Source organism: Octopus bimaculoides, chromosome 11 (genome assembly GCF_046866305.1).
Source record: "Octopus bimaculoides isolate indiv1 chromosome 11, ASM4686630v1, whole genome shotgun sequence".
NCBI classification, from domain to species: Eukaryota; Metazoa; Mollusca; class Cephalopoda; order Octopoda; family Octopodidae; genus Octopus; species Octopus bimaculoides.
The window spans coordinates 77829186-77841252 of NC_142938.1; the positions used below are offsets into that span (position 1 = coordinate 77829186).

General features: G+C 31.6%; 2 protein-coding genes across 2 annotated transcripts in view; one reads left to right on the forward strand and one right to left on the reverse strand.

Annotated features, from left to right (window-relative positions):
- The window catches only part of LOC106883236 (protein MON2 homolog), a 704123-nt gene that overhangs the window by 356583 nt on the left and 335473 nt on the right, over positions 1-12067 (forward strand). The window lies entirely within an intron of this gene.
- On the reverse strand, positions 4878-6936 carry LOC106875528 (G protein-coupled receptor dmsr-1). Its single transcript, XM_014923724.3, has one exon. It carries the CDS (start codon positions 6288-6290, stop codon positions 5148-5150), a length of 1143 nt encoding a protein of 380 aa, XP_014779210.1. The 5' UTR covers positions 6291-6936; the 3' UTR covers positions 4878-5147.

Here is a 12067-nt window from a genome sequence, read left to right on the forward strand (position 1 = left end):
ATATCTGTGTGTATGTGGGTGGGGGGCCTTGTGTTTCTGTCATTAGTTTGACGTAAAAGATTGTTTTGGAAAGCTGTTTTTGGAAAGTGCATACATATCAATGAAGAATATCACTTTTTGGGAGTCATTAGAGCATTGGCAAAATGCTTCGTGGTATTTGTTTGAATTCTCTTCCCTCTGAGTTCACATCCCACTGCAACTGTGTCAATCATCCTTTTATGGGTCAATGAAAAAATACCATCTAAGTTGGTTGAACTGTAGGACATTGGGGAGGATTTCTTTCAGCCCTTTGATTTCTAAGTTCACATCCTATTGTGCCCTAATTTGGTGGTAGATTTAACTTGTCACTCAGTTTATCACAACCAATTGACACCTACTTTTAGTAGGGCCTACGCTACTGCAAGCACACAAGCCATATTTTTTTTTGGGGGGGGGAGGATACTCCCCCCCCCCCCCGCCATCTATCACTCTAATCTTGAAGGTCCTATATGTAGGTCTCAGGTGCTGCCTTCCTTCATTTGGAAAAAATAAAAGGAGGCATGTCGGAAAGGGTATTGTACTAGCAACTTAGTCTCTTTCCAGTGTCGCATCCTGCTATAAATCAGTGATGGAATGTCCCTCAAATTACACTAAATCACTTTGAATACAGAAAGAGGGGTGCATTAGATGTATGTAGTTTAAGATACTTGAAACATATTGAATGGTCATATATGTGCCTGGTCAGGGTTGTCCTGGGCCTCAGAGACCACTATAAAATCTAGATATCTATGTTCTTAAACGCATGTTTAATAAAAATGTAAGGTCTGCTTGTTCAGAATGAGAATTTCATAAGTTGTGAAAGAAATATAATGAATTAAGATTGAACATCAGAACTGATCAATAGTTTAAAATATATTTGTGATGAAATTAAAATTAACATAATTAATGAATAATTAGTTTCATCACTGTGTATTGTCACTACATATAGTTTAATGTAAAATTAGGTCTTTTCTACCCTGTGAAACATTCATTTTTGTTATAATGTAGTTTCTGTGTATCACTTAGTGTCGTGCACGGATTACCACAGAATGGGGTAGACACCAACTGTTTCCATTTGATCTATTACCAAATACTCTGCCAACAGACGTAGCAATTCCAAAACAACTCACAATAATTTCCTGCAACTCCACGAACTCATGAATGAAACCGTTTGACTTCCTGCGATTTTCTCATCTCTTGCTCTCAGTCAAACATGCTGCTACTCACACGAGTTTGGCTAGTCCATTCTCACAGGGGGGTGGGTAACATGATTCTCACCATAACAAATTTATAGACATTTTCATTCAGGAGTTTCATCATCATTATTGCCATCCCTATTACTATCTTCCTCATCATCATTACTTTATCTTCCCTTTCTGTAGAAGAATGAGTTGGAGGCTGTGATAGGATTAGCAAATCATAGAAGCTTGTTTTGCTTCAATGGCTCACTCACTGTTGCCAAGACTTTCACAGCTGCATGCCCTTCCTAATGCCAACCACTCTGCAGAGTGTACTGGATGATGAGGATGATGATGAGGATGACAACCAACAGTTGTGATGTGGCATTGTAACTCAGAAAACTAAGAAGCCTCTACATTTATTGTCTTCCTAAGTTTGTGTGTTTCAGTATGACACATACATCTAACCCTTTAACTGTGTAGACCAACCAAATCGAGTCCAAATATTTTACCTATTTTTCATTCAAACTAACCAGATCTGACCTCTCACAACTACCCTACAATGACATTCTAAAAATAAACAATCACATCAAGAAAATCTTGAAGCTATGAGATAATGCGTGAGAAATTCAACACAATGTGAATAAATAAGCATTACATTGGACTGAGTAATCAAAACTCTAAAGAGTTAATATTAGGAATGCTTCCCTAAACATAATTGCACATTTTACAAAGATACATACTTTGGATCATATTTTTTCTTTACCCCTTTTTTTAAATACTCAGATACTGCTGTAACTGTAGAGAGAACCCATTTATTTTTCATCAGTGTACTTTTTCGGTACATGCTCAGGACATGTGTTGCTAAGTACCAATGTCAGATTAACTGCATGGTAAATTATGTGCATTACTATCGGCAACCTTTTCACCCAATGAATAGAACCAGATGTTGTCTATTATAAAGTCATCTCTGTTCAGGTTACTATGCTGCGACACGACTGTCAAAATGTTCTTTCTTTTTTTCATCTTGTTTTGAGAGATTTAGAATTAAAATTATCATTTGGATGTGTGTGTATATACCTATTTATGTATGTATATATGCATATATGTGTGTGGTCTATATAAATATATATATATATAAATATATATATATATAAATATATATATATATAAATATATATATATATATATATATATATATATATATGCATATATATGGATATATGCATATATTTATATATTATTTATGTTATATATATATATATATATATATATATATATATATATATATATATATATATATATATATATATATATATATATGGATATATGCATATATTTATATATTATTTATGTTATATATATATATATATATATATATATATATATATATATATATATATATAGATACACACACACACACACACACACACGCACATATATATATAGTTATACATATTTTTATATATACATACATATATATATATATAGATAATATAGTGATATATATATATATATATATATATATATATATATATATATATATATATATATATATATATATATATATATATATGAGAGGGAGAGAGAAATAGGGTGAGAAGAACAGCAATATGTAATATGAGTACTTAGCTGGAATGCGTTACACTTGAATTCCAATCCTGCTGGTTTTCAATCCTTAAATGTTAATAAAATAATGTACTGCAAATAATATATTTATGTTGAGTCAATCGGACATATTCGGTTCTATTAGCAAAAATGGTTTTATACCTTAAGGAAATATCGAGCAGATAAAAATATATATTTATATATGTTTATACTTTTTTATTCATTTGAACATAAGCTAGTAGATCTATCCATGAGTTATATATATAAAAAAAAAGTAATAAAAAAATAGAACTGTTTATTGTTGGTAGTTATTATGTACATACAATTTCAAATATGTCTCTATGTAAATTTGTTTTCGAGATTGTAATCATATTTATGTCTATTGTTAGTATTCGCTGTGCAGCATTTCTATATGGTCTGCAAGGAAATTATACATACATACATATACATGCATACACATACACACACACACACACACATGTATATATGTAAAAGCCCTGTTTTGTATCCATTACCATCACAGTTTGATTACAATTGCAGACAGCTGCAAGCAATGCTTCTTTTCCACCCATTATCACAGATTCAATAATCAATTTTAGCCCTTCATTCAGGTGATTATCCTGGGCCATTCACAGGAGTCAAATCCTTTGGTAGAATTTGAACTCAGAGCACAAGCCAGCGTCATAGACGCCACGAGGCACCTCATCTGCCAATCTTCTGTCCTGATGTGTACTAATTCTCACACAATCCTGCTTCCAAAACTACCAAAATTCAAACACTGTTATATCCTAGAATATTGTAAAATATTTCACAATTAAAATCATTAATTTTGATTAAATACTTAATATTATTAATTTATTTATTGATCTATATTTTGGTGGGGTCAGCTTTCAAATATAGAAGTTTATGCAGATTCATATTTGTGCTATTTATCTTCAATTTTACAGAGACTTTTGCTATTTTCTGATCCAACAAGCTCAATGTTACATTGTATATAATATATATATATATATTTGCTGATCCCTTAATTATGTTTATATATATATATATATATATATATATATATATATATACATATTCATATATATATATATATATATATATATATATATATGTATATGTATATATAATCGAAGGCAGAAGGGCACTCAATGCTCTTGAGCTTCACAGATTTGCACACGCTGGTGAGGTTGACAGGATTGTTATGTTCAGCTTCAACAGAAGGAAGGAAGTCTTGAAGCTTACTCTTCTGAGAAGGAAGAACTGAACAAAGCGTTTAATGCAGGGTCCAGGAGGAGGGCCTCAGTAAGGGTGATAGGACAAGAAGAAATGCTCATTGGACAAACAAAATCTGGGTGGCAAAGGTAGGCAGTTAGCTAGTTCAGAGGAGCATAGTCTATTGTTAGGTGAGGCGAAGAGAAGAAACAGCATGTCTGTGAGTTAATGGTTAGATATTTTGCCTGTCGGTCGAATGACCTTCTTTTGAATGCAATCTCAGATTGTGAATGTATGCATATATGCATGTTTGCACGTCTGTATGTGTGTGTGTGTGCGTAACAACAATAGCATTGTCACATAGATGTGAACAGTATTCCGATACAGGTCTTACTTGTGTTTCCCAGAGGCTTAAAAAGTGATCGGGTTTGGTGTATTTCATGGTTCACCGAACCATCTCTGTAGCTTTTATGCAGCATTTTGGCTTCTATTTTTGCATTTTGTTTTAACAATTACTATCAGTATGCTTTAGCAATTTAATATCTGTCTGTCTGTTAAGGAAACTTACGACCATAAATGTTAAAACAAAACAAAACCAATAATAATAATAATAATAAATCCGAAGTTATAACAGCTTTTTTTGTCTTTTAGTTAAATTTTTGATAATTTAAAAATAAATTTGTTTACTAATACCAGCATAACAACCATAAACGAAGTTATTGTCAAAACAGTCCAGATTTAAATGTTTAAATTATAGTTTAATATTGGAAAGATAAAGATAGTGCTTTTTATTTGTGTTTGGTTTCTAAGTGCTGAACATGGGCGCCATCTACAAATGATTTCTCAAATCCTTGAGAAACAGTTGTTTATCTGCTAAGTATATCTCCTCGGTAATGGGCCAGACGCGATTTAAATCTGTTCAATATTTTTAATATTTGTTATTTCTTCTTGTATCTGTTCACATATTGTTTTTGAAATGACTTTTTAAATGTTTACTAAAATGAAATGATTTAGTTAGAAGAAATAACTAACTTTAAATCACATTGTTCTAGGATTTGGAGTTTCTTTTTTTTTCATTTTTTTTATTTCATTTTTTTTTGTTGTTTTTTTTTTAAAATTTAAATTATTCTATACTTGTGTCACTTCTGTTTGAATTGAACTATAAGTTACGCCATTCTTGTTAGTTCGATTCCGAACATTATTTACACAAACGTTAAAGATGTGAGTCCTGAATGTTTTTCGGAAAGCTTGACTCATAATACAGTAAAGAATAAAATTAATTGCACTGTTAATTAGTACGAGAATATCCATTACATCTCCTAAAGGCACATAAACATTTGAGAAAAAATCTTGGTGGATGCCACTTATCAGAGCAAGTATTCCTTGTGGTAACTCAGTAATAACCACTGATAAGACCACAGCTATAAGCATCTTTGTTGTTCTGTTGCTTTCTGTGCTAGAAGATTCTTGTGTAGCTCGTGAGCCTTGTGAATGGAGTCGAGCTTTTCGTTTTTCTGCTTTATGCATTGCATGTATTAAGATAGCACTGAGGATTGTCAAGAATGTGCATGGCGCTACCTTCATCAAGACACCGAAGAGCCAAAATGTTATGGTGAAAAAGATAGGTGGAAGATCCCGTTGATATATCCAGTATGAAATATTGGTACCGTCTGATGACATCTCATTGACGACAAATTGTGCATAGTTAGGTATACAAAACAAGATGTTTATTCCAACTGTTATTAAAACTGTAAGTTTTGAGCGGGCTAAGTTGCAGAGTGTTGGTGCTTGTGTGTGATGACAAACAAAGATATATCGGAAAACAGCCAATGAAACAGTTAACCAAAGTGCTATGGTATGGCAGGTTATGATAAAGTTGTTGTGAATAACAATGAATAGCACCCATGCATATGGATGATAGGAACTTTGGCTAGGAGAAGCAAAAATATAAAGGTATGCAGCATATGGGATATATGTTGTCATAGTGAACATATCAAAAATTGCTAGAGCTGTTAAAATATAATTAGTAGGAGAAATCATGTGTTTTCTTGTCAACACAAAAATATTCAATATGTTTGAAATTACCCCAAATATACAAACAGTGACACTAATATAACCATGCGCTTTCTCATATACAGCGGAAAATTTCATAAATCCACTGCGTTCTGGATTTTCAATATCAGTCATACCTGTCGCTGTTGAGGAGACATTCTCCCACAGTGACATATTGGCTGCATATTCCATGTTGTCGTAGGAATCATTTAAGAACATTATGCTGAGCAGGTTGGTTCGTTATTCTTTGGAATATAAAGTAAAACAGAAAAAGAATTTATAATCCAATATGAGAAATAATCCAGATAAATTCATGCATATATTTTCTGTTACCTTGTTCTTTTTATTCATGGATTTAAATGCCCAATAAGTGTTTAATCCAATCTTCCATGGGTGGTGGTGATAGCAGTAGTAATAGTAGTAGTAGTTGTAGTAGTAGTAGTAGTTGTAGTTGTTTCAGAGCAGTATTTTCCAAGAAAGAGGCGGGAGGGAGAGAAAGAAGAAGAATTTTTGTTTTGAATATTAGAATTGCTAAATATTCAAAAGCACTTTACATTTCATCAGAATCTTTTTCATTGAGATTAATATTAATTGATGCTGTATCACTTCTCTTTAATGTTCCTCAAGTGATGCACTGTTGGCTTTCAATGTTACATTTCCGCAACCAAACAATTTGCTGATCTTCTTAAGTAGATGAGAAACAGTGCCGCTGTCGATGTTTCAATTTTCACCTGATTGGTTTACCCATGGCCTTCAACTTTTAGCTTCCTTGTATTTTATTCAGGTTGATGGAGGTTTTGGTGAAACTGGTAAACTTCCCATATCACATTCCAGAAAATTTTCTGTTTGAAAAAAAAAAAAATGAAAAAAAGCAATATAGAATATATTTTATCCTTTTTAATTAAATTAAAGAGAAATATATATATATATATATATATATATATATATATATATACATACATACATTCACCATATGCATATATATTATAAATATATGCATAATATGTATAGAATGAATTAAACAGACTTGGTACCAATATGTTTTATATCAAATAATTGTTTTAATTCCGTTGTTTTCTTTTTAATAGCTGCTGCTTTCTTTGCTGCGATGCATAATCAATTTGTATTACCTGTCACACTGTTTTAATACTGAAAGCAATTTTCAATCGATAAAACATTTAAATTACTGAATACGTAACTTATTTTGATTTTTATACAAAGTTTTAATTAGAAGATTTTTGTTTTCTTTGCCTCCTCATTCTTCTCGAGTCTCTCATGTGTTTCATATAAAAGTAAGAAGATAATTATGTCACAAACAGTTAATAATTTTCGTTGTTATTCTCTGTCATGAATATCAATTAATATAATAAGAATTTTTATTGCTGTATATTTTGAAGATACAGCTTAAGGCAAATATCTAAATTCCTACTCTGTTTCAAGATTTTGGTTCTATACATGTGTGTGCTTCTGTATATGTCTCTGTGTGTGTGTGTGTGTGTACATACGAATATGTGTGATTTTTGTGCTTATCTATATGTGTGTTTGTGTGTACTTACATGTGTATGTGTTTGTGATTGCTTACATATATCTCCAACATTGTGTGCTATTAAGTCAGTGCTTCAAAAATCATTTAACTTAGAAAAGAAACGTTGGTTAAGTGAAAAATTTTGTTCTATTAATTATTATCCGAGGCAATCTCCAGTCAATTTAGAATGAAGTGAAATGGCTTTGAAAGTTATTAAATTAGACGAAGGCCAAGACATTTTTCAGGCATGATTGAAAGAGATTTTGAATAATATCTTCAAGTAATATTGCCTTGACAGGAAAGAGAAAAACAATTATATGATGCCGCCATACCTGATAGAGCCTTGTAGATATCAATATGTTTGTTCGTTATAGGATTAGGTTTAAATAATTAAAAGTTATGATTTCTAATTCGTTATGAAAGAAGCATATAGAATGTATTTTGGTTGTCTTATTTTTAATACTTGAAAAATATGCACACAGATAAACTTGAGCACTGTAGAATTTAAATTTAATTCTTAATTACTAACCTGTCAATTTTGCCTTTAATATCATATTTGAGTTCTCTCTAAGTTTATTCAGTTTTTCAATAGTGTTTTAACACCAAAAATACACAAATATATATTAATGCATTGTAGAATTCCCAGTTACTAATCTGTCACTTTTACTTTTTCCATAGCATATTTGAATTGTGTCTAAATTTATTTAGTTTTCCTGAAATAATGTCAATATTGTGTCACATTTCTCAACTTCATTTTAGGGGACTTGTTGCACAGTGTAGCAATGTACTTTCTCTGTCACCTCTTCTTCTTTTTACGTTATACTTCTGTTGAAATACTTGCTTTGCTTTAATAAATTTTGAAAATAATGAAGCATTTAGTAAAAATATAACTTTGTCTTTATTAAGTTGGTGTTTGGAACAAATTTAGATGAAAATATTTTAATTTCCATTAATGGGGAACTGCAAGTTTATATCAGAGCAAGTGGGTTTGATACCAAAGGGTTAATATGATAGGAATTGAGGTTGTGTTTTTTTCTGTGAGCTGGTTTATGGTTCACTAAAGAAAAACAAGTCTGTTATTTGAGCACCTTAAGAAGTGTATGTTTGTTTGAGTATTTTCATGTTTTATTGCTATAACCTTATGCCAGATATATTCCTTTGATAGATTTGGATGACTGTAAGTTCTTACTAGGCTTGCCTTGCATATGGTCAGACCAGCACCAGCACCAGAATCTGCAGAACCCTGGATTACAAGTGCTGTGGTGCCCCTCAATGATATTTCCAATAACATTTCTATTAATCCCTGGAAACCTTCCAGCTTGCAAAGTTCCCCTACACTGTAGCTGTTCAGTCTCATGCTATAATCTGGAACTTGGTCAGACCATTTTGTAGCCAATGAAAAGCAATAAACTGAACCAAATACACACATTTCTTTGTTACTTTGCGATATTGCATTTCATTCTCGTTCTTTCTATTCTTTTATTTTGCCTAAAATTGTGATAATTTCTTTCCAGTAAAAGGTCTTTCTTACATCCATTTAAGTTATTCTTACGTTAATGCCAAAATATTTAATCCAGGAAACATTAACCTTTTCTTGCGATATTTCTGTTGAGATGCTCTGTATTTCTTTCAATTAATTTTAAATATAACAAAGAATTTAGTAAAATAACTTGGTTATCATTAAGCTAGTGTTAGGAACATAAATTGTGACTAAGGTTTGGTAGAAGATTTTAATTCAAAACTTATCAAAACAAGACATTTGTACTACAGAGCCAGAGGTGGTTTCAGCCGGGTTGGTATCGAAAGGGTTAATAAGCTAACTTGACATGATTATGTGACGAGGGATAACAACAAGTAATTAGTCAACAATTGTCAGAACTAGTATTCAGGATTACAGGTGAGTTCACTGCCATGAGGAAAGTTCAATGTGTGGAAAGTTTACTGTGGAAAGTTCACTATATCCATAGTGTCTCACCATTAATAGTTAAAAACTATCTTATTGAAAAATAATGGTGAATTGATGACGGTGAACTTTCCATGTGGTGAAATGATGACAATGAACTTACTGGACATGCATATTTAGTGTCCTAGGTTTCCCCCACAATGAGCTGTGTCTTCTGCTAGCTATGACTGTTTACTCAATACAGCCAGGAGCTGTAGCTTATAACAGTACAGCGTGCACATTATTATATTAACAGTTCAACTGGTGATGCTTCAGTTGTCTGTTACTGTTGAAATATTGTTCAGGCAACTACAGTAATTCTTCATTGGCAGATATGGATAATAAGATTAAGTTTAAAAAAAAAAAAAATTATATATTTCAGACAAGATCTTACAGGATTAAACTGTATAAGATGTGTTGTTGCAATGTCATTCAAGCCCATATCAGTTTTAAAAAAAAAAAAAAAAAAAAAAAAAAGTGGGTTTGAGTTAGGTGATTAAGATGAAATGTGATGATGATGATGATGATGATGATGACAATGATGATAGCTTCTTGTGGAAAGTGTTACCATTAGTTTTGTTTCTGGATGTGAAAGTCACACTGGTAGAATGATTTTTGATTTAAAGTAAGTTTGACAACTCTAAAATAAGAATGAATTTGTCTAACACATCGTCTTTTATACTTTATTTTATTCCTTTACTCTTCTAAGAACATTCTTACTGTAAAAAAATCTCACATAGACATTATTATGCCTATTTCTTATCTCCAGAATCCCCATCACACACAGAAAAAAAAAACGAAAAAAAAATACAATAACACTAAAGTATTGTTAAATTTAAATTCTCAAGCACCAACTTGTCACTTTTAGTGTTAGTATCTGATTTGAATGGTATCAGAATTTATCTAGGTTTTCATCACTAAAAGTACTACAATTTTGTGTTGTGTTGTTCAACTTTCTTTGAACAAACCTCCATCATGGTATGGCAGTCTGATAGCTTTTTTCTTACTGTAACTACATTGCCAAGAAATTTGGTTTTTAGATGCATGGTTCTGGTTTTGATCTTGCTACAGAGCCCCTTAGAGTTCAGCGACCCCTTGTCATTGGAACATGATATACCCTTTCATCATCATTGTTTTATGTCCAAATTTCCATGTTTGGATGGATTTTCTGGTAGTGTTTGAGCAGTGATTTTTTGAGAAATGCTCTTCCTGTCATGAAACCTTTTAGTCACAGCACGTATCAAATATGAAGTATTTATTCTAAAGCAAAGCTGTGTGCATATATGTGTATATGCTTGTATCTACAGCAAATTTAGTTCAGTGACACATGGAAGACCTACTTGGGTCAATGGGTGACAAAGAAGAAGCATAAACCAGGAGAGAGATGTGCAACAAATGAGTCCAGGTCTGTGAGGTATAGTCAACACTCTGAGAGTGTCAAAAATGAGGCTTGGCTTAGTTTTAAAAGCAGTAAACAGATGGTTGATGGAAAAAAAACTGGTTAGATAGTGTGTCAACTGGGCAACATGGAGGATGTATTAGGAAGGAGTCGGTTTAGTTGTTCAGTTTAAGCTTCGTAATGCAGTGTTTTAGAGTAATCTGAGATGGGCAATAGGAACTAGCGTATGAGGACTCATTAACAGAAATATAAATGTCAATAAAATAAATATATATACTGATATATATACATATATATATATATATATATATATATATATATATATATATATATATATATATACTCATACACAAATTATGAGGGTTTAGTTCGCAGGTGATTGAAATGACTTGGCACGCTAGGTAAGTGCTGTAACTGATTACTAGGGCTCGAAGGTTGTAGCCGAGACAGTACTTATGGAGCCATTGCAGGTTTCCGATATAGCGGATAAGTAATTGTTAAAGAGGACGATGAACATTAAGGCAAGGCAATCATCTCAAGTCATATAAATTATTATTATTGGAAATTTTTTTTTTCCAATAATAATAATGTATAGAACTTTAGATGCTTGCCTTGACTTAACATTTGTTGTCCTCTTTAACAATTATATATATATATATATATATATATATATATATATATATATATATATATATATTATTATTATTATTATTATTACTTTAAGATCACAGTACATGTATTAAAGTGCTACTAGTAGTTTCGAACTAAAGAAATGGAATGAATAGGAAAAACAAATTATGATATGTAGTTTGCGCCTGAAGAATATGTTTGAGTACTGCTCGATATATGAAACTATTAATAGCCCTTTAATACATCTATTGTGATATTTAAATAATAATATCTATCTCTCACCAGATGGGGTACTTTTTTTGTTGAATTTGCTATCACGTATCAGTGCAGTACATTATATATATATATATATATATATATATATATATATATATATATATTGTATGTTGGAACTGGTTTTATTATTCGTTTCTTGAAGAAATCGGCAGTGTTTAGTACTAGAGTATGATGTGTTCTATCAAGTCCAAAATGACCAAGACATGTTTTATATCATATCCGCG